The sequence below is a fragment of the Pomacea canaliculata genome, linkage group LG11, assembly GCF_003073045.1.
Source record: "Pomacea canaliculata isolate SZHN2017 linkage group LG11, ASM307304v1, whole genome shotgun sequence".
Classification (NCBI taxonomy): Eukaryota; Metazoa; Mollusca; class Gastropoda; order Architaenioglossa; family Ampullariidae; genus Pomacea; species Pomacea canaliculata.
In genome coordinates this window covers 3647807-3675353 of record NC_037600.1, presented here as the reverse complement: position 1 = coordinate 3675353, position 27547 = coordinate 3647807, and the positions used below count along the sequence as shown (strand labels likewise).

The window sequence follows — 27547 nt, the reverse complement described above, 5'->3', positions numbered from 1 at the left end:
TACAAAGGGGTCTGACCGTCTCATAACTTAGTAAGCAAAGAGTTATATGTGAGTGAGGCTTTCTTCTACATTTCATTCCACACGGCACAGCCCCTCATGGCAGACTCCGTCAACTGCCATTTGAAAATTCGAAGAAGTTGATGAAAAAATCTCGCTGGTGTTGTAGATGGCGTGTTCTACATCAGGACGAAACAGTTGAAGTAGATGTATTTCTGTTCTAACTGAAGACAGCGCAGGATGTATGGTCTTAAGTTTGCAGTTTGTTTGTGTAAACATAATTCTGAATTGCTTTCAGGATCAAGAGGCTTACTGTTATGTAGTCTTGACATTATTCTCACACACATATATGCATATAGAGAGAAAGAATATCAGATTGACACAATGATAACTACAACTATCACAAACAAACAAAGGCTTTACAGAAACTGTTATATTACAGAAACTTTTATATTGTCGAAAAAAAAGTTTAAAAAGTGTTAAAATACAACAATTTAAGTGCTTATCCATGTTTCTACATCTACCTCTATCATGTGTTGAGGGAGCTAGGATTTAGTGACGACTGTAAACACTACAGACGATGAAAAGAGAGTAAGAAGAGCAGCTGTCTTGTTAGTGAGCTTATGATAGTCAGCCAGGTGAGATCTACAAAGCCATGCATTGTTAGAGTAGGTGCAAGATGCAGGTATGGAGGAGCTGTGTTGTTCCCTGAGAGATCAAGTACGCCTATCACATGACAATAAAAACTGTCTATGCATCCTCCTCTCTTAATATAACCTCCGGTTTTCTTTCAAACACAAAAGTGTTTTCTCTGAACCAATAGTGCGTAGAGTTTTGTCTTAGCAAGGAACTGCTGCTGTCATTCAGGGTGAATCCAACCTCATCCAGCAGGCGCTTCACGTCTTCAGGGCTCTTGTTGTTCACGTGATGAAATCCCTCTTGACCCGGATGACCCCAGCTCAGGACGATGCCCTTCCGCGCGTGTCGCGCGATGTTGTCGACTAACACACGTTCGTATCGTGCAGGCACGTGCTCCGCCACCTCCAGACATATCACCCAGTCGTACACCGGAAGTCCATATTGTGGGATGGTCAGGTCCATGAACTTGACGGCCCCGGATGTGACGTTTTCGCAGAATGGGGCCCCGTCGTAGGCGTCGTAGGAGGCGACCAGTCCCTGTGTGAGGAGGTACTCCTTGTAGTTTCCGAGTCCGTCACCAAAACTCGCCACACACTGCCCGGACAGGAAGTGACCGAGTATATTTGCCAGTCTCTGGTCAAAATGGTGAACCTTTGTTTTTTTCGGGTCACTCTCGTCTTGACACCATCCACCGCTGCTGGCCACTTCCTGAACAGATTTTTAAAAAATGTCAGTGACACCTTTACACACAAAGAAAAGCTGTAGACATCTATTTTACATACGTGGTTGTGTGTTTCGGGAATGTGTATGTGAGAGAGGGAGAAAGAGAGATCGAGAGAGCATGTGTGTCTTGAAGCATAATGTAGTGAGTGGTGTCAAATCCCTGAAGGAAGGAAGAAAAAAAATCATTTTACATTTTCTATTTTCTGTAGTTTCGCCATGTTGCACTCTAACTGTCCCAGCTGTCTCTTTAACTCGTTCTGTATTCTGGACAAAGAGTTGCGTTGTTCCCTCACTGGTGATGTTTCAGTGCATTCTGGGTATCGCAAGGAATGAACCTCCTTTCCAAGGAAACAGCGATTAAAGGTGACCAGGTATAGGGCAGCTACAATCAGCAGTACAGCTGCCGCAACAAGAAACTGAGCACGATTTTTCGGAAGCATCATCTGTGTCGGAGAAACCACGTGAGAGTTAAGTCGTTTCAATAAACCTGGAAAAAAATTATCTGAGTGAGACAATTATAACCGCCACCCACATCATCTATAGAATGATGCCTGAAAGCAAAGCAATCATGCAGTATGTGACCTGTCAAAAGCTGAAATATCTCTTTGCAAGATAATTCTCTCAGTAGGGTTTTCCAACAATAAGAGCTTTTTAAATATGGAAAATTAATGTATTGTGATTAAGGGGTGAATTGCAAAGAAGATGAATGCTTGGTGGCGGTTTGAAATAGTTTGAAAAAAATCCATAGTTTGAAGTGATCTTATTAAGCCCTTCACTAACCGCTCTTTTTCAGTGTCCTGATTGTTTATATCTTTGAATATGTGTGCATCCTTGACTAAACGAACATTCACTCCCGTTAATGTACACACAAAGTACATTACTTGAGAAAAAAACTGGAGATTTCCCTTTCACAGGATCTGGACATTATATTTAACACAAATTACACCAATGACATAAAAAATGGCACTAATAACATGCTACAACACACAACACACTAACTACACAGTAAGAGGACCACTGACTAATAACACTTGGTAGAACTCACCACACAATTACTGCATCGATTAAAAACAGCTTGCTAATAACATGTAGTACAACACACCACACTTATGACACATAAGGCACATGACTAATGACCTTGAAACTAAAAAACCAAAATGTTAACCATAAACATGTGACACACCAATGACAGAAAATTGGCATTGATAATAAACACATAAACAATTCTTTGAGAAACTCATTCTACATTCTTAAAACTTATTTTTACCAAATGAAATGTCATAAAACAACAGAGCCATAAAGTAATTACAGCTGCTAATCAAAACATTTAATTAATAAATAAGTAAAATTATGTTTTTCTGGTTCTAACTTTTAATATTAAAATCTTACACACACACCTACACAGATAAACAGAGATAACATGATGTGTTTCATGTACAAGAGAATAAGTTTGCATGGGTATGTGAAGTTATGTATATATAAACTGTTTAAAGAAAAATTAAAGTACACTATGTGCAGCAAAATTAATGTCATACATTACTATTAGAATAGATACTGCCTAATGTACTGTCAATGAACTTGAACAATGACAAATTTGAAACACATTTGTACACTGGCAGCAGAAAATTGATGCGATGTTATGGTTATAAATTATGCAGACATATGTTACCCTGTTTGTTATTGGAAAGCCATTTGGCTTAATTGAAGGTGAAGTGTCATGCATTTCAAAATGTTTGTGATGGATCAGCTTTGACTACTGTGCACATGAAAAATTAAACAACTTTTCATGTGTTAATTGGAAACGCTCATGCCTGTTTACTTGGTGCCTGTAGTATGGAAAAAGTTATACATAAACCTTTATTTTAGGTTTATGACTGTACCACTAGAAAAAATGTGTTAATACATTGATATTATAATATTAGAGAAATAAACTACTCAGTAGGGATCTTACTACTAGTACCGCACACATGATGGCCAGTTTTTCATACACTACTGTTGTGTACTATGATACTATGAATCGTGATGAGAACACAATTATGATTCAGAGAAAACTAGAATAAACCAAAAACATATAGCACTACATTTGTTTTGTTCTTCGTCATCAGGATCTTCTAAATTCATGATGCATGCTTGGTTGACAAGTAACATGCTCTTTCTGTTTTTTAAATTGGTCAGTGATGATTCTCTTGCATACTGCCAGCTTTTACCTACTGTAGTCTACCACAGTTGATATTTTCCTAACAGACCTAAAAACACAATGATGACGCTGAGTCAAACAAAAAACAAACTAGCACACAGCAAGCTCCTTCTCGTTAAGCACTATTTTTCATCATGGTGCTTATCATCCAAGTTCTTCCAATCATCAGGAAAATATAGAACTGTGCTGCAGCGTACACTGTCTAGTTGGTTGCTGGACTTAGAAAGGTTATCATCACCCTCTTTCTTCATTCATATCATGTATCCTATGTATCAAAGCATTACTCATACCAACAGGGTTGTTTTAAAGCAGCAGATTCACCAGCTGATTTTGTGTGCACTTCCAGGCCATCATGCAGCTACTTCAACAAACAGCAAGTCAGTACTGCAGACAGCCTGTTGAAATAAATGGAAATATATAACTATTTTTTTCTATTAGCTTTTGAGTTTTTAAGTGCTTATAAATGTATTTGCTTAACTAATGAAATTAAGAAACTAGAAAAGAATTAGGCTGCAGTAATTGCATACAAGTTCCCTTTGAGCTGTGTAAGACAAATTATTGCAGAGTGATGCTCAGCAGTATAAAGTTCACCTTTTGACTATTTAAGGACAGTCTAAAAAGCAAGTAGGGTACATATGCTCTGAGAGCCAATATGATGCAGTCTTTGACAAAGAATAGTAATCTAATACTATCTATAACACTGTTGTTGTATATCATTCTCCTTCAGTCAATACAGCATATATCTGTAAATATTGATGTCAGTGTTACATGGTTTTTTTGAACTGAGTGTGTTTGAGAGAGAGTATGAAGCAACCTACAAAGATATTTTACCTGACCAATATCAGAAGGGTAACTGTTGCTTTCTTGTAAATTTCGTGTTTCCTGATTGTCGGAGCAAGCTGTATTCTTGCGCGCATTTCACTGGTGCAAGTGATGGAAAATCCACCAAAAAAGGAAAACAAACAAACAAAACAAACAAAAAAAGAAGCTGTTGTCTGTTGGTTTCTAAATTTTTTCCACCAGTGTTCCCTATAATGCAGTGCTGTTTGTCACATTTTAAATAATCAAGCCAGCTGTCTACTGAGTGGCTCTGCGAGACGCCATATTGGTATTTAGGGGGCCGAAAAAATGAAAGTATAAATCAGTGTCACATGCTCGGGGTAGCGTTTACACCCAATTAACTGTCCAACTGTGTAGTTGAATGTGAGAGGGGTGGTGGTGGTGGTGATGGTGTACCTGGGTAAGCGGCTGTGGTTGTTTTTTTTAATGAAAGGTTGACATAACATTCCTCACTCTAGGGATTTTTTGTAAGGAATAGGGCACTAAAACTTTGATCCTTTAACATCATTTTTCCTCATTTACTAACTTCTCACCTGTAAACAACTTTATATTTAAGTAGTGATGTCGATCCTACTATAGTACACTTGTCCTAATGTTTGCAGCCTATATTCCGTTACTTAATGAAATGTAGATACCGGCAATCGAAATGTAAGCATATTACTATATACTGGGGAAAATAATTTACGATAACAGTTACAAGGGGCTCGTAGAGTCAATCTGCCGGAGGCCCTTGCTGGCTGTCGACGGGCCTGTGTGTGTGAGAGAGAGAGATGGGTGTGCTCTGTAGTAGAAACAAACAGTTACTGGCGTATCCAGCTAGAAAAAAAAGTAAGCTTCCGGTTCTTACTGCTTGTCACATTAAATCAAAGGAGTTAATTTGAAAGCTGGGACCATGTGTTTATGAGGTATACCTGTGTGCAAGTGTGACACCATCATTTTCACACACACACACCCCCCACACACACACACGTACTTTCTACGCATATGGTGGTTTATATGTGTTTTTGCACCGAGCTTGACCCACTCATTAGAAAAAGCACTTACCTGTGGGGCAGGCATATCAAACACTCAGCCCGCAATGTACACGCTTGGTAGCTATGAGTGTAAACACTGTGCAAATTTATAAACTTCTTAGAATTTTTGGATGTAATGACCATGTCCAAATCACTCACCGTGCTTTGAACATCCACAGGTACCCGAGGTATAGCAAGTAAATATCTGACCTGATTTGTGTTTCCTCTTGTCGTAATCCCACCGAGTCTCAATTCCATACGTCAATATGTCTGCTAGCTGTCTGCTCGCTAACAGATCTTATATCTGTCACCTGTTCATGACACCGACAACCCTTCCCCCTTGTCCTCCTCACTGCGATGTCGTTGGTTTTTTTTTTCCTCTCGTGCAGAAAGGTCACTCGATCGGTTGCAAGGTGAGGTCATCCGTGAGAGTGCGGGTAGGGAACAATTTAGCGGAGAACACCTGAGGCCACCCTAGTCATGTTAGTGGCCGAAGCAGAGAGAGAGAAACAGATGTTGGGTGGGGAGGGGAGTAAGGACTTGGTTATGTATACAAGGGGTATAATTTTTTCTAACAGTTATTTTAAAATGAAACATGTCTCCTCTTCCACGTTTTCACGGTGTAGTTTGGAGGTAAAAGGTAGCCTGATATGTTTGAACATTCTGACTGGCGACAGCCAATAAATGTAGGTCATGTCTTGCTAAAAATAGAACCACGTCCTCGCTTCACTGCACCTTGAAAGCTTCACACACACACACCCTGAGCAAATCCAACAACTGGAAATATCTGAAGGTATGTTCGTGGGTATTTTTTCCAGCCATATCTTTGCACAATCCTGGAGTGTGGGCAGACTGTCGGATTTTAAGTATCTAAGGTCATAAAACTCGTGAAAGAAACAACACACATTGATTGAGTATCTATAGCAACACCTGTCCCTCGTCACATAATGAGCCTCAATTTAACGGTCGGTTAAAGCCTTACCTTTTGATCAGTATCGCGGTGATAGTCTTCCCATGCAAGCAGCTACACAATATTTTTGTGTTATTACACAACACGCCACCAATATCCAGGTCTTCCAAGTCTAATCACATACTACAGACCGTGGAAACCTTGCTCTCATGTAGCGGAAGGATAACCTAATTACTCGGCACATCCGTGTTCCATGTGTGTGTGAGAGAGAGAGAGGGAGGTATTCGTGTACTTGAGCCAACAGCCATGTATGGTGCGAACAAAGGCAATAAGCTTACGTTCGCAACCGTAAATAATCTGGATATCATGCGCGGTAATCTTACCTGGTCCAGTTGAGGGTGCATGAAACTTGAATAAAAAGAGGCCTGTTTTTTTTTTTAACACTTGAAGTACTCTTCATGACAGGAATTTTGTGGTCTCTATAATTCATCTCCACTCATGCAATACACTTTGCATAGAATGGAGACTGGCCTACACCATATATCCTTCATTAGAGACTGTTCGAGTCCTGAAGAATGGTGTGTTCTGCAGTGTGTTGAGCTTCTTCGTACGCACATTGAAGACAACACGAGTTTTCTGTTCAGTTGATGATGCAGTTTGTTAAAAAAATATTGAGCTTGCATGCGGTCACCTCACCCAGCAGATACTTGAACCCAAACCCTAACCCTGACCTATCGTGACCTAAACTGTTTACCTCACCCTGACCTAAGACCTAAACCAAAGCTCAACTCTAACCAGAAATCCGAAGTGGATGGATGTCAAATATGAACCTCTCAGGTTACACATTTTGAAAAATCCACAATAAATATATATAAACGGAAATCAGTCATTCTAACAAATTCCTTGTGTAGATACAGAATACGATTACCCTACAATAAGAAATACACAGAAATAAAATATTTCCTGTAGTTGATAGGTTTGAAATACTGATCTCAAACTCATGGATGGCTGCTGGTGGCTTTGTTTGAAGCCGATTGGCTTTAAAACTGGACCACAAAGTGATATTGTCTCGTTGTTTGATATTTCCTGTTTGTGATTTTCAAATTTTTCTTTAACTATCAACGTTGTAGTGTGCTTGTTGTCATTAAATCCTTTATTTGATTTTTAAACAAAGGTAGGTGTTAGTCTCTTCATGATCCACTCTGTAAGATCACTGATGTAGGTCCATGGTTTGGTCATTTGGTGTTCAATGGGAGATATTTTGTATTTTGCATTCTGAGCCTGCTAGCTTATTGCCGAAACTCTGTAGTACCCATAGATGTTGACTGATTCTTAAATGTCTAAAGTGTACCCTGCACTGATTTAACAAAAAAAAAAAAAAAAAAAAAAAGGAAGACCATAGAAAAGATATAACATATTCCTTTTGGGGTTCATAAAGGTACAGAAGGCTCATTAACAAGTCTGTGTTCTGCTCAGTTAAAGAGCAAAAAGGGTGCTGTCTGACAAAAATTTCTATATATTAGTTGCAGCACATACTTCTAGTTTATAATAGCAACCCACAGTAGTGGTATGTACAGCAAAAACAAAAAAAAAAAACAACAAACAAACAAACAAAAAAAAAAAAACCAAAAAAAAAAAAACCAAAAAAAATAAACAACAACAAAAGGAAGTGTTTAAAATATTTCTTTGGAATTTCCCTAATTCCTCGTTTACATACACATACAGACTCTGTTGCTTAAAATAAAAAATATAAAGAAGAAAAAATTGAAGTAATTAATTTTTTAAATGACAAACTAGCTATTTTTTCCAGATACATGTCATGGTATATGTTTGTTGTTTTTGTTACAGTATTTTCATTAGCTTTGCGCGAAACTTGTCAAGGGATTGTGATACTATAATAAATTGAAAGATAAATTTGACGTCGAAGAAAGTTTTGTTAAAATGCATAATACATCCAAGCACTCGAAATCTTTCTCCAGAACATAAAATACCAAAATACTTTTATCACACTAAAAGTCACTAAACTATCTAGAATACAAATGATATAAAATCAAAGTTTTGAAAAAAAAAGTATAAAGAAACACAGCACAATTTTCTGATATTTTTATTTGTCCCTCAAAGTTTAAGGCAAAAATTTGGTTTTGGCAAAATAGCCAATATTACAGACCACATCACAATAAAAATATTTACAATAATCATATATGTCAACAGATCTACTTCTACACAAGTAGGAGCCAATTAGTATAACAATAATTAAGGTATTAAAAATTTTATAAATAAGTCTTTTTTTATTTAATACCTCTGCTGATTCAACTCATTGCAAAGCATGTCTTCCCTTTGTTTCCATAATATTTCGTGAGCATATATCATGTCTAATAATCATCAAAACAGAAAGTCTTTGAGAAGAAAAGAAGAGAGAAAACAAAATAAATAAACAGCAGCCACGCGTAAACTTAAAATTATGACAATCAATCAACATGTCCCAAGATGAGTTGTGAACTCAGGAGCTACGATTCATAAATGCAGCTCAAAGTTAACACTCAAAAAGAAAGAAAAAAAAACAACAGAAAACGGATGGCTTCACAGGATACGTGTTATATATTTCTGAGTTCATGTGGGCCTTTTAATGTCTATGGATACCTTGAATTAGTCAAGGCTACAGCAAGGGGAAGAGCTGAGACCATAAAATTATAATGACCTGTCTGTGCATAAACGTGTCTCCACAAATTTTACTTCCACCTGTGCATAGTAGTGTTGTTTGTAGGCATCATGGTATCTCGAGAACAAAGGAGCGATTAAAACCAGAGTTTGTGACATGAGACTTTGTACTGAGCTTGTACCCAATCACAGAATTTAAAAAAAAAAATGTAACCCGCTAGGTCTTTAAATGTCCTGTCTCAAAAGTGCCGGTCAGTCAGTATATATTGGTACATCCTTCACGTTGAAATAACGAGACTTTAAACTCTTCCACTAAATTCCCTTTAATTGTAGTGTGACTCCCTGTCTATGCATCGTCTTCTATTAGACTGGCATCCGATTTTCTTCTAAACACGAAGATGTTTTCTCGAAACCAAGAGAATGTTGAGCTTTTCTTTAACGACAAGCTGTCGTTGTCCTGTGAATGGAAACCAGCTTCGTCCAGCAGGCGTTTAACATCTTCAGGGCTCTTGTTGTTCACGTGATGAAACCCGCCTTGACCCGGATGTGCCCAGCTCAGCACGATGCCCTTCCGCGCGTGGCGCGCGATGTTGTCGACCAGCACGACCTCGAAGCGTGCAGGCACGTGCTCCGCCACCTCCAGACTGACGATCCAGTCGTACACCGGAAGTCCGAACTGAGGAAGCGTCAGGTCCATAAACTTGACAGCCCCGGATGTGACGTTTTCGCAGAAGGGGGCCCCGTCGTAGGCGTCGTAGGAGGCGACCAGTCCCTGTTGGAGGAGATACTCCTTGTATTTTCCTGGACCGTCACCAAAGCTTCCAACACGCTGGCCGGACAGGAACTGACCGAGAGAATCCGCCATTTTCTGGTCAAACATGTGAGCTTTAGATTCCTTAGGGTCACTTTCTTCTTTGCACCATCCACCGCTGCTGGACACCTGACAGGATAAACGACACAAACACACCACACACACTTTTTTCATATTATTTTAAATGTAATATCGTGAACACTACTAACCATCAAGATGTAAAGATCAAAATAGGTTTAAGGAGCACCCACAAATTTTCTTTTATTTAAAACAAGAGAATAGGGTACCTATAGGCTGGGGGGAGATAATAATCACACGCTCAGACACTAACAACCCTCCGCCAATAAACACAACACCCATGGGTAAGGGAATGGTAGCTGGGAAAGTAAGACAGACTACAGTAGAGACAGAATCTAATCCCTTATTACGGGTAGAACTTTACACACCCGTAGACCCGTAGAACTGGAGACGGGGATAAAACGTGAAACTAATAATAATAAAAATGCAGATAAACCAGTAAACACTTAAATCCGATACTCATCAAAAGACAATCCTTCCACACAACAAAGACAGCCCCGCACTCACCTCGGGGTCACCAAATGTCACAGCACGGGTGGCTGAACAACTCACTCAGCCAGACAAATGCACATTCTCTCAACACAGCAAAACAATTGCCTGAGGCTGCCTACATCGTGTTCATTTTGTTGTCGAGTGGCTCAGGACTTGACAGACCACAACACAAAGACGCATGTGTACACAACTCGCCTCAAACACTGTGTGTCACAGTTAACACTTTCCCGTCTAATATTCTCATCCATTCAGCCACGCATTCGACAGATAATTGCAGTCTGTAAGTCGTAAAGGGGTTAAAATAATCTGAAAAAATACGGAGGCACTGACAAATGAATAATCTTCTGATGTCCGATGAAGGAGAGCGCTTAAAGAAGTTGAAAAAGAGAAGGTTTTATTCATTCAGAGAAAATCCGCTATAAAACGAGTACAGAGTTTCCTAGTTATGTGACAGTGATCTTTTGAAAAGAAAACAAAAATGTGTTCAGTCTTACACGACTACTCACTAAAGCAGACGATAGCCCGGTATGTGCCACTGCGCATGTCCGGTGATCACATCCGGTTAACGGGTCTTCTGCTGCACGAACGTTTGGTAGGAACTTTTGATATCAGTAATACCAAGGGTGTCTTGTAGCTAGAATTATATGATTCCTGACTACCATACCTAGAGAGCCACATATCGAGGTCTGTCGTCTCAACACCTTCCAAACTTGGGGAAAACAACGATTATTGGCGAGCTGCACCCGTGAGAGCAATCGATGGAGCAGACGACTCCTTCAATCGTCACAGGGCGACATCATGTTCATGTCACTTCAAAGACACTAGCTTCAAAAACTGGTAAGTTACCTGAGAGTGTTATGTTGAGTGAAATGCATGTGATTTAAGATGGTGAAGTGAAGTACAAGTGTTGTGAAATTACCATCACTATGACGACAGTGCCAACAGTAAGAGAATATCCGTACTACATACTGATAAAAACTAAATGAGCTTCGTCAATTAGTATAATTTGCACGAATATTGTATTACTAATTTTTTTAACACAAGTTTAGGGAATACTTTATTTGTTTACAGGTCTATCAGGGAAACGGTTTCTCATTCCTGAAAGTCTGCCTACAGAGCTTATGTCTACCAACTCTGTTGTCATTCCACGACCCCCACCCAGGAAAGATCCAGTAAGATATACTTTATTGAAATGTCAGAAATTTGTGAAACCAAAACTAATGAATTTGATTTGCTTTCTGGTTTATTGAACGATGTGAAATGAGAGATAAATCAGCTTAGATACGTTAACTTTATCATATTATGCAGTCAATCATGATGTATTATTTATAACAAAGCTGTCAGAATATTTTCTTGCTTTAATATTAAATAGATAATAGTGATCTCTTAAGTATAAATCCTACCATTATCTCACCTGAGCAGGTGACTTGCCATCCTGTTCCAGACTATACGCACAGTGCTGTGGCAGTGAGTACTATGATAAAATGTTTGTTCCATATTTGGGGAGTGGGTTGTGAATTCATATGTGTGTTCTTTGGATCCCATTGAAGTGAAAGCAGTAAAAACGATATTGGAAATGTACTGTTTTATTCGTAAATGAGAAAGTACTTACAAAATACTTTGACCCTGCAAAATAAGTAGATTGTGTTTGTGAGAGAGAGAGAGGCAAATAATTTTTTATGTCCTGCGTCCCCAACCACCTGTTTAAGAAAAAGTGACTTTCTATGGTGCCATCTGCCTCCCACTTGGTGTCTGCTGGGTTAGTGAGACTCAAGTGTCTCTTGGTTTGCTTGACTCAACAGGATTTGTCATAAAAATGAAACTTGAATGCCAATGTACTTGGTATGCCGGTGCAAAACTTTACAGAAAGTAATGAAAAACTGAAGATCTGTCACTTTCTTGAAATATGGCAAACTACAAAACCTACTGTGGTGTGACTGATGTTGAATTACAGCGTTTTCCAAGTTTGCCAAACACTTCAAACAACCATGGCTATGCACCATAGCGGACGTACTCTCAAGTATGAGTCAGCTGTAGGAGATAGGTATATCGATAAATACATATGGAAGCAGGCAAAAGGTAAACAACTTAAAAATTCTTTCGATATGAGAAATGCGAACGAGAGGTTATAGAAAGGTATACAGCTAATTGATCAGGTGAGAGAGAGAGAGAGTGTGTGTGTGTGTGAGAGAGAGAAAGAGAGCAGGAAAGAGGAAAGAAGAAACTAGGAGAGATAGCGAGCACCTTACATCTTTTTTGTTTTGTAGTTTCGCCTTGTCGCACTCTAGTTGTCCCAGCTGTCGTTTTAAATCGTTCAGCATTTTGGATAAGGTGTTGCGCTGTTCCCTCACATGCGATGCTGAAGTGCATTCTGGGCATCCCGGCCGGTCTGCTAAGGCATGGAGCATTCTGGACTCGAGGTTACCCGGCTGTGACTCCACGTCTGAAGATAGACGCTGAGGCCGGTGTCGGTAGGTTGGCGGGAGGTAGGTGAAGAGGAGGAGGCAGAGAACGCACACCAGGAACCCTCCCACAAGGAAGTGAGACCGATGTTTCAGGAACATTTTTGGGTGGATTTTTGTCTATCTTTTTTTTTGGTGATTTGTTCCCCGTTCCAGCGAAGCTAATAACTGTTTAGTTACCCACCGGTTGTTTCAATCTGCGAGACAGACAGAAAAAGAACCTATTTAAAACGAGGCTAATGACAGATTACAGTATGCTGATCTTCAATGTCTTCTGGTTTCAACGGAAGTACACCACTTTATGTGGCAGAAAATTATCGTTACAAATGTAGGGCAACCGATTGTCCTTGCCTTGCTGTGCGATGGGATGTGTTATCTATAGACTTGCTGATGGCAGTTGCTTAGAAACCAATAAGAGACTGAAAGGAGAATTGTTGAATACACATAAGACCGCATTGAAAAGACTCGTATTTTTTTTTTAAAGACCAGCCTGGCTTCAAGCATGTTGCGCTTTAAATACGCTATTTAAAGCACCGATTAATACCTTGAATCGAAAACTTGCAAAAAAAGAAATTTGATAAAACATCATTAACACGGGGCCAAGCAACGGACTACTTCGGAAACTTATGCATCCTCACTAAAAATTATGGGATTCAGGTTTGGAAGTCGAATCATTGCTTCATGTACATATCTAAGCAACAGCTGTGTTTACTATGAACTAAACTGTCGTCGAGACATTGATAGCAAACTACTTTCATCCTCAGTTTTAAATGCTCTGCCATCTGTCCTGTGAATTTTCTAAACAGCAAAGAAAGATTGTCAGTTGATATTGGCCTGTAGTCTCAGCAAAGCATGGAGCTTCGTCGGCATCAACATAGTTTTTCACTTTCACACATTTTTATTCTACAAAAGGTCAATATGCAGACACTTGATGATTCTAATGTTGAGCATTCAATAGGCTCAATTGGTTTAATTTGCATGTCACAGCTTAGCGCGTGCGAACTTTAAATATTTATGAGAATTAATAGCGCGTGATTTCGGTCGATTGTGTTTAATGAATTACCGAGGGGTTATATACACTTGGTACCATTCAAGAGAGCCACAGCCGATGGGTCGCGAACTCGTAGGTAGTGGTCATGTGAGAAAGACGTTTTATTTCCAGGCTAGTCGGCAGTGCCTTTGATCTCTACCCCACCTTGTGTCCGGGCAGTACTTGGAGACGACTGGCTGCTAGCAGTGTGCACCGCGTGTACTTCTACCTTCCCTCGCACTGGCGATACCACTCGCCTCCGTCCGGACGGTAAACTTCGGCCTTTAATATCTGACAAACTTTTCAGGCAATGTTCTCATCTACTATAAACTTCTTTGCCTTCGAACTTCATGGCGAATAATAAAATGTAAATTTATTGATGGAAACTGGTTTGTCACAGTGCTAAAGGCAGGAGACAGGCATTTGAGAAAGCAAGCACGCGAATGTCGATTTATAGTATGAAGTAAGTGTGGCTTTTTGTTATGTCTATAGGAGCTTATAGATGAGGCAAGGAACACAAACAGTCTCTGGTATCTGACAATGTTGATTAAGAGGAAAAACGAAGGTATAGGTATATAATCTAGATGCGAAATTTATTCACAAAACAAAATTCTGTTCAGTTTAAGTAGCATCTTATTAATGTAGACAAGAAAATATCGTACAAAAATTGGAAAGCACCACACAAATTGAACCTTGTTTCATATAATTCATTGACTCAGTATGTCTGCTGTATGCTTCAACGGACGAATGAAATCAGTTTATCTAGCTGATGATATTAAGTAGGGTTTACATTTGGTGTAGGGCACCTGAAAAAGCATTCGAGGGTTTATGTCATAGACGCTCACATGCGCGGTCAACATTCACATCGCAGGGGACTGATGTTCTACTGAAGCACACTTCTTGATGCTAATTTCCCGCTGGGATTAATAAAACTGTCATTGTCATTATCAGTGTCAAACAATGATCGTCAAGGTGGACAGATAAGATTTCGATAGACAAGGATTACACAGAAAAAGAGAAAGATATTCCGATATCCGAGACCCGATATTCTTCTTTGTCGATTCAGGGAGTGGGGAACCCTCCTTCAAGGGCCATTTTGTTATTCATAACATCATTCGCGGACCATAAAAAATTATTTACTTTAACATTATGTATCCACTTGCATACGCGTATGTCTTTTTTTTATAAGCACAATATAAATACATGACATTTATCACACTGATTATTACATGTCCATTTTCATTCTCAAGACACATTCATTCAGTATAGAAGTGGGGGGAGAGTAGAGAGGAAAGATGTGGAGAAGGAGTGAAAGATAGAACTAGTGAGAACATCCCAGCTTCCACTAATTGTGCTTATATTAATAATTTTTGATATGGTTTCCACAGAACAATGTCTAATTTAATAGGTCTAATTTATTGCCTAAAATACTATGGTATCTTTCTATATTGTATCAGTATTTTACAATCTTCAAGAAGCATGTATATAGAGGGTATATCGTTTTTCCATTTGCATACATAAATGTAATATTTTGCTAACAAGATAATTAGGTCTAACACTTTGTCCGTACAAATGTTGTCCTGTACACCAAATAAAATACGTGTATGTCTTGTCATGTACTCATACAGTTCGTAAATGGAGGTTCCTTGCTCGTCCCTCAACATTTATGTTGTTGTTGTTGTTGTTGTTGTTGTTGTTGTTGGTGGTGGTGGTGGTGGTGGTGGTGGTGGTGATGATGATTGATGATGGATGATGATGGTGGATGGATGATGATGGAGGATGGATGATGATTGATTGATTGATGATTGATGATGATGATGATGATGATGATGATTCACTTAACATACATTTATGTTGCTGTGAAAAAAAAAGCTTTAAGATTTACTGAAATCTGTTGTTGCCATGGTGGGACGGATCAACTGATTTTGCGGGCCGTGTACGGTCAACTGCTAAACCTTCCCCACTCCTGATACCAACGTGCTTTTACGACATTCAGCTCTAAGAGACATTTTAGTCTTGACTCTTAATTCGAAGTAAGCATCCAAAGCACCAGGAAATGGTATATCTCAAGATTGGTGTCCCCTTTGCTGACACCTGGAGAAGGGCTAATGTTCGTGAGGTTGTGAACGACTAGAGGAGCAGCGAAAGTTTCCAAGTGGCAGGCAACCAAGAGCTTAGCAAACTGAGCCAAGTGTCGGATTACTGCACAGCTACGGCAACCTCGGGGAATGGGGCTTGAATCTCGGCAACACTTGGCAGATCTCACTAATAAACAAATATTGAAGATTGAAATACTAATAAACAGAGTGGCAGTTGGTCATGCAAGGGTTTGAACAAGGACACATTTTTGAATTGTCCCCACTCTGTCGTCTGCTTATCGGATTAAAAATAATCTTGTGTTTCGTTGTTTTTCCTAATCGAAAGGGACACAGACACTTCCCTGTTCTTTCCTGCAAAGTTGGTGTCGATCTCGTTAACATGCAGCTACAGTACTGAAATATTACTAAATTATAGTAATGCTATTATTTTTAATACATTGTAGAGATTATAATACGAAGGACCACTCATGGAAAACCATTGACGTGTGACATAAATATAAATTGTTTGATATTGTAGGTAATATAATTGGATACAAGGGGGAAAACTACAGATTGAAAAAAGTAAAAAAATTGATGATGATGATGATGATGATCACACAAATACACACACTTTGTGTTCATTGTCAAAACAAGATTTATGGACTGTGCCCATCAAGGGTGGCGTATGATTATTATGCATTTATATAACCCACGAAATGCGGACGAACTTACTGTTTAACTATTTTGTAATCGTTCTTGTTTGTGTGGGACATGGAGAACCACAGTTGATTGTTCCAATCTTTTCCCGGCTTAAAGATAAAATAAAACTAGAGCTATAGCCTCCGCTTCACCTGCAGCTACAAATCCAACTACCAGCAATAAAATACAAATACTCCGTGCTGTGCGCTCACCTTGACCTAAGACCTCACCTGTAAGGTAGAGTGCACTGGGGGAAATAAAAATTTTAATGGTAAACAATGCAATTGTTGTGGCGACTTCGCGGTCAGAGTCCTCTAAAACTTAGTGTCAAGCCGGAGCTTGAAGGATGAATTGTGAGCTGCCATCACTCATGTTTAAATATTCTTCGTTGCTATTTGCTTTCTCGTTAAAATTGAGCAAAACGCAATTGTTGAACTGCAGTTTGGATGCATTGTGTGGATTGAGAAATGTGATTGGCATTGATGTTGTTTTTTTTTAGATGACTGAGGAGAGTCAGCTAGTTGTGACCACGAGATTCTCATTTTTATGTGTATTATGCAAGATGAAAGAAGAAAGAGAAAAGGAATACTTTAAAGCACAGCAGAACAGTGCACCAGATCGTAAAACACAAGTTGTAGGTGTCCACCTGTAGTACCCACGTGCTCTCACTAGACAACATTAAGTTTCACACCTGTCTCATCAACTACATTTTTTTCTCAAATTAAAGCAGATTGCATACTTAATTCCTTTGAGCATCTGCTAGGTAATATACTTCATTGTTATACTTACAAAACATTAATCCGAGAGGACGGCTCACCTGCCCGATTTCTTACACACTGTTTTATCAGACAAGGTCTCTTATTTAAATAACAATGCCACGAAAAATGTGTGTCCTGGTGCTACTAAATGGCTTGGCCCTCCAGGTAGAGGCTTCCTTTTCTTGTTCAGTTTCTTTCAGCTCCACAAAGGCAAGAGTGTGTAACTGATATAGGTCCATTTTATTTACACCTATCTCACACGAAACGCCGAGAAGCTTTGTGTCCGAGGAAAACAAACAACCTCAACCTGTGCTTCGGGAATTCTCGTGATCAACCTCAGGTCAATTTGAAAAAGCTTTGGAGATTTAAACTAACATCGAAAACCGATATTGCAGTAGTCCAGGGGTGGGCAAAGTTTTTTTTCTGCGGGTCGGTCTCAAAACTCTCAGCAATGTGGCGGGCCGGTAAAATACCAAAACCCAGTCCATGTGACTACACAACAAACCTATGATAATGGAATGAACAACAAATGAGAAGACAAAGGCGTTCACTTACCGAATTTTATTGTGTAAAGTGAATCTGTTTGAAATCGCTCACAATAAAACTTTAAGACCAGCCGTTCCTTTGAAGGTAGCCTCCCCCACCACCACCCCCCGATGCTCTCTAACGACATGTCAGCCGTGTTATTTGTTATCTTTGTACTTTGTCTGTGTTATAATATTACGGACTTTCGATTTCTACCCATGTTGTACTTGACAAAAAAAAAAAAAAAAAAAAAAAAAAAAATCAATCAAACTAATCTAGACTGAATAAAAAAAAAATTCAAACAAGTGAACTTCACATTTGGTGGACGGACCGGTCCAAAACAGAGTCGAATAAAGTTTTATTAGTAGGGATGATGGTGATGGTGATGACGATGATGATGTCTGTAAAAAGCGTAGACATTGCACATTGTTACATTTAATGTACTTACTCAAAATGTGGTTTAATCCTAACAAAGAACAAAAGAAATAAATCACAGAACAACATCCGAAAATCAACATTAGACGAATAAAGCGAAATGCAGACATTTCCAGAAGACAGGATTATAAACCTTAACAAATATTTATATAAACTACACAAACAACAATCTTTTGTATCGAAATTGAGATGACACTGAAAGAAAAAGTCAACCATCTTGTGGTTTGTAGTTCTTAACAGTCTTACACAACGGATAAACTGAATTTTCAACCAAGTCTGGTGTGGTGAAGAAAGAAAGAAACAAAGAAAGAAAGAAAAAAAGAAAGAACTCAAAACATAAATTTACCAGTGGCTTTGGGGCAAAATTTGTTGTTGGGAGAAATATGTGAAATATGGAAATAGAAAGTAGATTGTAAGATGCTACTCAGCTTTTTTGTGTCGCTGTCGGCAACTCTCGAATAGCCAATCCAATAAATAATAAAACCTTTTTACCTGACACAATGAAAGGTACATAAAATTTGAATATGATCTACACACAAATCTCGCAAACTGAACAGGTATCCTGAAAAACCACTGCCTTAAATACCCCAGGGCATCGGTCAATGTCTAAAGAAAGCCTCGAAATCGAGAAAAACTGGAGGACGTTTGGTGTTATGGTCTGTCTGTTTTAATGTGCATTGCTAATGTTCATATGCAATGGACCACGTACAAGTTTACTGCTAATAAAATTTATGTGCATTATGTTATTTACTATATTTTTTTCTCACAAACACACGCATGCTTCATATGTCTCTCTTTCTACCTATCTAAATTCTCTCTTGCAGCATGTCACCTGTCTCAACACTGTGGTTTTCAGTTGTATATTCGGAAGTTGAAGATAGGAACAACTGACTGAACGATATTTTTACAAAATATGAAGAGTCCAGTCCACATCGGTGACTTTTCCCCCTACAGAAGCCGAGATAGATCAAACCTGTTTGGTTTTTTGGGGTTTTTTGTTGTTTTGTTTTGTTTTTTTGGTGTTTTTTTTTCTTATTCTTTAATCTCTTCCTAACAGAGGACACTGGCTATTCTCACGTTGCAGTGTTTTCAAGGTTTGAAGAAAATAACGAAAAAGCCACAGAATCGGATTTATAACCAAATTAAAACAACCTCAACACCTCCATACTTCCCGATGTAAATCTTATTTTCCTGACAGCGAATATCGAAAATAATTTTTGAAGATTTCATATAAACCCTATTGGAAGAACTTTTACAGACTTACCCACAAGACTGATGTCTGCTTCCACAGCCAGGAGAAGGAAGCCGTCGTAGTGCAGCGATGTTATACCTGGTAACAGTCTTGCCGAAATTCTCCTACAAGGAAGGTGGATTAAGAAGGAACGAACAGGTGAAAATATCAGGTGAGCCGTCGACACGCAACTCAATCATATGGCGTTCAACAGAGGACAGACCATTCTGATAAATAGTTCTGCTGCTTCATCGCCTCATGCATCAACGTAGATAAACGAACTATTTTCTGATGACTTATGAAGACACCTGTCATCAAGACTGTTCTTGTACAACAAAGTCCGAAAAGGCATGTCGATCCGCAAAAGGACATCTCCAACACAAGGCAGCGACTTGTTTGTATAATTCAAGAACAGGGTATAATTTTATGGGCAGTAACTTAGGGGAGAACAGGTGAACCTGCACAATAATGTCACAAGCAGCACAAAAACAGCATTCACCAGTGGAGGTCATGAAACTATCAGTTGATGTTATCTGGTTTCTCTTTGCATTCTCATTAGTGCTGTTGTTTATTCTTTCTTAGCTCGTGTGATATTCGTGTGTTTTCCTGTCCGTCCCTCGTATACTATCTGTGTCTTGGTCTTGGTCTTGGTCTCAGAAGCTAAGAGCATGCTCCTTAGTGTGAGTATGCGCTTTACAAATTTCGCATTTATTATCATCAACCCAGGACAGCTCACCCTCACTGTCAATGGTTACTAACCTAATATTTTACGACTTCGGCACCCAGTTGAAAATACACTGAATGAATGCAAATGAATGCAATGGAAATAATGCTCGAACGTTAACTTTGCTGTTTGCAAGATTTAAAGATGTCAAAGCAATTGTAGAAGCCGTGAGGTATTCAAGGTTGACAATCCACGGTTGACACAAAGTCTGCACCTTAAGTACGTGGAAGCTTAGGCCCAGAAAAACCTCGTACAGCAGTTATTCCTACCATGTGCAAGTTACATAAACCTTTTATATCGTACTAATGTAAGGCATAAAAAGGTCGAAAGATACAATAACTAACATGTGGGCAGCCTCAGGCAATCGTTTTGTTGTGTTTTGAAAGAACGCGGATTTGTCTGGCTGAGTGAGTTGTTAAGCCACCCGTGCCATGACATACACATACACATACACGCATGCACGTATGTATTATTTACCGTAAAATACACGACAAAACACTATCCAATCAATAAATGGAAGAACACAAAACTGACTGTAAACCACATTTGTAAACATCAAAAACTTAACAATGCTACTCCGACCACAAGCGTGTATTGCCTGTCAATGACTATCACAAGAGGTATTTTCAGGCATCAATATCATAATATATCATCATATCAGAACTCTGATATCTTGTGATCACCAACACTGATCTAACAGGCTGAGAGGATCGGCTCTTGTTTGTTTTTGTGGTCGTGCTTCAATTTGGATAAAGGTGTTTCTGCTGCACTTTCACTTTCTTACTCTTCTGGTTTGCAGCAGGACAGTACAAAAATTATAAGTTACTTTGAAATGCGAACCATTTGGATATATTGGCTGGATTCCACTCCGCCATGATTCACTCGCTTCGACAGGTCAACGTTATTCCACGTCAACATGTAAAGATAACAGACACCTGAAATCGTTTGTGCCATCTGCGGTCCAGCTGTTCAACCTCAGATGAAGTGTCAGCGTGTGTGTGTGTGTGTGATTTTGCAGGTGCGCACAGTGAATAAACTGAAGTGATGACACTTTTATGTGATAACATTTCTTCATATTACCAGTATCTTCCCAATATTCTCCTGATGTCACTACCATTATTCTCTGGTGTCGTTACCGTTAATTCTACAGTTATCACCCTTTATTGCCGGAACTCGGCGAGTCCTCGTGTTGATTGATCATCTCTTCTTTGTGCGAGAAACAAAAAGTAAGGAAAGCTTCACTCTTTTTTTGGTCAATACCTCAACATGTATTGAAGAGAGGATTTGTATTAAACTCAGGTAAACGTTATTCCATGTCAATATGTAAAAATAACAGACACCTGAAATCGTTTGTGCCATCTGCGGTCCAGCTCAACCTCAGATGAAGTGTCAGTGGTGTGTGTTGTTGTTGTTGTTGGTGGTGTTCTTGTTGTAGGTGTGCACATGCTTATTCTTGATGCAAGTTTGTTGTTTGCTTTATAATATATATTTAATTGTCACTTGCTTTCTTTCACGTGCTAATGTATATCTTTTAGTTTTAACTTGTACTGTTACTAGAGAATCTTCTCATGTTAAATTGCCCACTGGGACAAATAAAGTTGATTATTGTTATTGTCATTCTTCCTTCTACATAGTTGTTACTAGTTTGTTAACTTGTTCTACGTCTTTGTTACTTTTTGTGATTTTGTTCAGCGCGTCTGAGATATGGCTGAGATATTGCGCTTTATGAATTTTCACTTTTTTCTGTGTACAGATATACACACAAAATTATATACACCAAAGTCACATAACAAGCGCAATTTTTTTGATATTAATAAATTCCATGTAGTGTATTGCAGGAAAGAAAGACACGCATACAGACAGAAAATCAGAAAGACAAAGAAAAAAAAAAGGAAAAAAGACGGAAAAACAGAAGGCCAGAGAGAAAGCGCAAAGAAAGACTGACAGAAAATCCAAAGAAAAAAGAAAGAAAACAGAAAATGAGAGGAGAAAAGGGAAGGTGAAAAAATTCTTTTTTATGCTAAAATCTTTTTTGAAGAAAAAAGTTTTTTGTTGCTGAGCTGGAAATATTAAGACATTTTTCTGGCTTTAGAAGAAATTATTTACTGAAAATGTGAAATGACAGAGAGCGTTCATTGCCATACCTTATAGAGACGATGTTCGAGGTTCCTGGGTGTCTGTACCTGGGTACTGGCTGTGTGTCGAAAAGTTTGACTTGTGAATGCACCCAGAGAGAGCGAGGCTGACACCTCCACCCTTTGTTTCGCCTCGCGTTACTAATGCGCATGCGCAGCGCAGCCGTAAGCGCGTAAGTCTTTGCATACGGTGTTCTACACGTAACAAAAGTGCGAAATCTCACTAAGTCTTGCTCCTGACCCATAGCACATTATTTTTGAAAACATACTATTTAAATAGATTGAGAACACTATCATGGGCTCACCATGGAGTCTTTTTAAACGCGAAAACGCACAAACACTTCCCAGCAAACACGCAAGATTCAGCCAAGCTTGGACCAAGCTTGGCTGAATCTTGCGTGTTTGCTCTTTTGGGCCTCTCAACCAGACCACGCGACAGGCTGAATTTCAACTTGCTTATATATTTATTTGTCACGAAAAATCGTTTTTTATGGATCCATTGGCATTGTCTCTGGACTTGTCGAATGACTCCTAAATGTTTTGTCTGCATGTGGGCTCGCGAATGCAAATATGCTGAGTCCTGAGACAGACCACGACAATCATGAATACTAATATGCAAACCTATGTTTATTGTTTAAATTTTGAGTTACAAAAATGGAGTTAAGCCTAAATGCATAATTAATCCAGTTACATACATTTGTTGATAAATACTTCTCTCGTGGGAGGAGATGTGAAGGGGGGGCGCAGTACTTGTATCTCGCCTAGAGTGCAGCGCAACCTTGAACCGGAACCTGGTGAGGTACATGCGTGTGACCTAGTTGTACAATAATAACAAAATAATTAGACCATGGTCTTATGCAATTACTCGGCAAGTTCCCAGAGCAAAGTTCGATTCAGTAGATCACCATGAAAAACAAAGTTATAGATACACTGATTTCATTTCTGAAAAAAATGTTTTAAATTCCTTATTAACCATGACTTTGTCCACAGGAACAGCACTAGCAAAAACTGTGACAGCATCACCTGGGCTATTTGGCTTTTGTAATAATTTACCACAGGTAATAGCCCTACAGGAAGTAATTCTTACCCAAATATCATTACCAATCGCAAGCTTTACATTTTCACCAATATTTCAAAAATTTAGAACTAATCCTAAACTAAGATGCACGGAGGAAGAGGACAACGACGAGGAGACTGGAGTTGAGAGACTTCGCATCAAGGTGGGGTTCGTTCAGCGGCTGTATGTGGCATTGCAGTCATCGAAGACACCCCATGTACATCCCTGGACCTGGACACAACTGTACAACTGGTGTTCCCAACTTATCGAATAGATTGATTTGAACATCAGGGGTAAAAATAACTTTCTGCATTTACTTACAAATACAAACAAAGCTCTAAAAGCTGTATCCTACAATGTTTTTTGAACTGCCACGTGATCAGTGTGAATTAACTAGACTGCGGCTCAAGATCAACGGCTTTAACGAATGTAGCTACCTAGCGGCGATTGTGGTAGAAGGATGCTACAAAAAATATGTTTTTAAATGTCGGACGTCTTCTGAAGATGCTTAAAGGCTTTGCTATAATGCAGATTTATAGCCTGCCATGCAGAGTGCGCCTTTACACTCAACTACTAAACATCAGCAACATATTGTAAACATTTATATCACTCGATCTGTCGATGGAACATCAAAGAGGGAGAACAGAAATGAAAGCCACATTAAAAATATTGACAGGTACTTAATGGATGCCATGCAGCCATCGTGCTGCTGTTGCTGCGCCACATTATAAACAGTGAGCTGTCCCTATTGCAATCCTGATGCAGCTTTCTGTCGTGCGATTGCCATCTGTGGAAAATGTTGCTCCCAGCAACTTGAAAAAATAGTCACACACACACATATTCCAGCTACCTGAAACTGTTAGTCAACTTCTTGCTCGTTTATGTACATCTCTGCTTTGCTCTTAGGGCATCTCACATTTTTTTATTATCTAAGAAGATTTTTAGCAGTAATGACGAGGGTGACACTCTTGACGGACATCCCACATCCACATATTGTTCAGGGTGAGAACAAGGGTGTTTCTGGGATAGTCAAACCCGTAATCAGTCTGCCATCAACACCTCAGCGCTGGAAAAAAATGTTAGACACAATGGACAGCTGACTATACATCTAGACCGACTATGTGCTCCATTACAACTAACTAACCTCAAAGACAGATTACCGGGTGTAATGCCCCTGCTTCTAAACTATAGGTTTCACGCTCGGCCCAGTGTGAATTTCCACTTGAGAAATATATCTCTGGCAAAGTAATGGATAAAATATTTAACAACAGTCCTTCCTTTCGTGATATGCGGCTTTCTCTAGATGAAGCTTTTATTTATTGAGAATTTGTGAACATTTAACCTGCCTGTCTTGAACGAAATACTTGCCTGTGAACTTGTTAAACTTTGCCGCTCTCGGAAATCGGAAAAAAAAGTTGTTTAACCGATCCTGGCCGTGGTTCGTTTATAGGCTGGAGGTAGGTGGGGTTTATAGCAGAGGATCGGAAATATAAACTTGCATGAATATCAGTGTTGCATAAAGGTGTGCTGATTCAATATCAGTGTGTCGGTGTGTGCAGTAGGGCATACCACATGGATTGCTACTTAAAAATTTCACATAATTTTTACATGCCGGATGTAAAGAACCCTTCCCAGAGAGGCTAACTATTTGTCTTCATGGGTGTGGGTTGAACTTTTGGCCATCATCTGTCACATTTACTCCATAGATTATGACTATCATATGCTTATGCATCACTTGTATATTCAAGGAATTATGGTGAATGAAGGAAGCATATTGTGGAACTTGTTCAGCTGACATATGATTGTATTGCTCAGCTGACATATGATTGTATTGACTGCTTTTCTGGACAGCAATGTTATGATGTCACAGAAATAAAATGTTATTTTAAAAAAACTTTGCAGCTCTCTAAAGGTAGGAAATAAAATCTAAACACATTCCAGCCGAAATAGTGATGATATCTTTAGATGGCAGCTACCCATACCAAATTGTATACCAGTATGTGTGAGATTAAAAACACATTGACAATTTTTTGCACTTATTCACTCGGATGAGGCTTTACAAGATCTTAATAATGCTACCAATGACATGCAGATTGAATGATTTTTCATGGTGCTAGTGATATAACCCTACCCCAAATATCACCCTTTACGATCGTCAGCCAGACAGACGAATTTCGTTCGTCCGTTGAAACACGCAACAGATCATGCATTGAATTATAAAGTAATGATATTAATATATAAAATTATTTTGTTAATGCTTAAAATAAAATGATGGTATAATATAATTAAGTATTTGTCAGTGCTCAAGCAAAATATAGAATCGCAAGAAATTCGGGGTCTGAAGAGTTACGATAAGGTGACCAGATGTTTCGGGGGCGAAAGCGGGACGTGTGTCGATGAGCGCCGAAAAACGGGGGGGGGGGGCGACGGGGGGAGCTGGGGGGGCTTCCCTCTGACTTTTCCGAGTAGTGGTGCTTCAACGGCAGATCTGTCCACGCCACTATAGTATTCCATTTCAAATAGAAAACCGGTATTTAAAATTTAAATTAAAATATTCCTACCTTATCTCCCACTCAGCCAACTTTGCTGAAGTGCAGGTGAGGCGCTGTGTAAATTATCATGCCAATAATGGTCCGGCACCTTTGTCATCTTGCGGGGCTGTTGCTCCCTAACCGTACTTCATAGACCGTGAACCTCCTTGTAAAAGTTACTGTCATTGCAAGATTGTGTCATACATTTTTTTTCACAAGGATTTCGTGAATTTTCGATGTCAAAGTTGCACTTCACAATTAAAAGTCCTTTCAATGTTTCCACCTTTAACTGTCTTTTCACTGGCGATGTTCGTATCGTCCCCGACATTAGATTAGTCACTGATCCGTACTCAAAGAAAACGATTACTGGAAGTGAATAAAATGCCGGGTAGCGGAAAACACGCGGGGGGACGAAATGCCGAGAGGTGAGGGGAAACGTGCTGACGTAGACTTGATGAGATGGCAGGGTATCTCATGTACCCGGGCCCGCGGTTGTGAGGGTGCCTTGCCTTGGTCAGTGGATTGTTTTCCCTCTTCTTTTTCTGGTCTGAAGAAGGAACACCAGCATTACATCTGCAGTATACAATTTCCAGACCTAAGGTAGGCGGGACTGTCGGGGTACGGGCCAGGTGTCAGAGGGCGCTGGACACAATGATTTATGGCGCATGAACCGTTTAGAACTTTAGAAGACCGTTCGTGCATTGAGGTCGCTGGATTAATGTCTGTGGCACTTGGGGAACCTGCAAGCAAGTTGGACTTGACAGTAAAGAGGTGGATATGTTACTGATGTATGGCCACTCTGTGAATGGAAAGGATGGGGCCCGCCGCTGGCACTACAACCTGTAAGCCCGAAGTGAGATGTCAAAGGAACTTGTTTCCGACACCGTGAAACTTTCTCTTCCCGTCTCTCCATCACCAAGCAAACCAGGGGTGGCCTGTGGATGCCTTTGGATCGGCATCGTCCGCCAAAACGTAAAATGCACTTGTTTTCTTTTTTTTTTTTTAAATCAGCCTAGGTTAATTGGTTAAAAAAGTATTTTATCAAGTATAACAGAGTTAGAAATCGGCAGTCCGAAGCATTCCAACACAGAGAAAGTAAAAGGATAAAAAAAATAATAACTGACATGTCTGATGGAGTCGTTGAAGGCTGCATGCCTTCAAAGGAAAGTGAGCGACTTCAAACAGCTTCACTTTACACAACAAATTCGGCAGGTGAAAGCCATTATGTACTCATTTGTTGTCCATTCCATTATCACTAGGTTTGGGGTGTAGTCACCTGTTGGTGTGAGTTATGGTAGGGAGGAAAGTTAATGACACTGGGAAGTGGGGGAAACTCGGACAACCGTAACCAAAGAAGCTGACACCTTAAAGAGGGACGACCAGACGACCACCGGCGATGTACCAGCGGCGCGTGCAATAAGATATCGGCCGGCAGGTCATTATCGTCACGGGTCAAACACCGGACCCCGCAGAGACACGAAATATAAATAGGGATCAACAAGACACCGCCAAAACCAACGGTGC

General features: G+C 39.5%; 2 protein-coding genes across 8 annotated transcripts; both read right to left on the bottom strand.

Annotated features, from left to right (window-relative positions):
* Positions 1–421: 421 nt before the first annotated feature.
* On the bottom strand, positions 422–6587 carry LOC112575143. 6 transcript variants are annotated; one of them, XM_025256759.1, is made up of 4 exons: positions 6392–6587; positions 3847–3951; positions 1551–1802; positions 422–1344 (listed from the first exon to the last, which is right to left on the bottom strand). In XM_025256759.1, exons 3-4 carry the CDS (start codon positions 1800–1802, stop codon positions 748–750), a joined length of 849 nt encoding a protein of 282 aa, XP_025112544.1. In that variant the 5' UTR covers positions 3847–3951; positions 6392–6587; the 3' UTR covers positions 422–747. The 6 variants fall into 6 exon arrangements, with proteins under 6 accessions (XP_025112544.1, XP_025112543.1, XP_025112547.1 ...); XM_025256758.1 differs by having other exon boundaries at positions 1551–1846; positions 6392–6586; XM_025256762.1 differs by lacking the exon at positions 6392–6587 and adding an exon at positions 5620–6368.
* A 1820-nt stretch (positions 6588–8407) lies between these two features.
* LOC112575142 lies at positions 8408–22590 on the bottom strand. Of its 2 annotated transcripts, none has more exons than XM_025256756.1 (3): positions 22445–22590; positions 12608–13017; positions 8408–9917 (listed from the first exon to the last, which is right to left on the bottom strand). In XM_025256756.1, exons 2-3 carry the CDS (start codon positions 12920–12922, stop codon positions 9324–9326), a joined length of 909 nt encoding a protein of 302 aa, XP_025112541.1. In that variant the 5' UTR covers positions 12923–13017; positions 22445–22590; the 3' UTR covers positions 8408–9323. The 2 variants fall into 2 exon arrangements, with proteins under 2 accessions (XP_025112541.1, XP_025112542.1); XM_025256757.1 differs by lacking the exon at positions 22445–22590 and adding an exon at positions 19610–19891.
* Between the last annotated feature and the right edge of the window lie 4957 nt (positions 22591–27547).

Coding starts and splice junctions, on each gene's coding strand:
- LOC112575143 (XM_025256759.1), bottom strand. CDS start 1,802: ATGATGCTTCCGAAAAATCGTGCTCAGTTTCTTGTTGCGGCAGCTGTA. Junction 1,345..1,550: donor AACTACAGAAAATAGAAAAT/GTAAAATGATTT, acceptor AAATCTGTTCAG/GAAGTGGCCAGCAGCGGTGG.
- LOC112575142 (XM_025256756.1), bottom strand. CDS start 12,922: ATGTTCCTGAAACATCGGTCTCACTTCCTTGTGGGAGGGTTCCTGGTG. Junction 9,918..12,607: donor AACTACAAAACAAAAAAGAT/GTAAGGTGCTCG, acceptor TTATCCTGTCAG/GTGTCCAGCAGCGGTGGATG.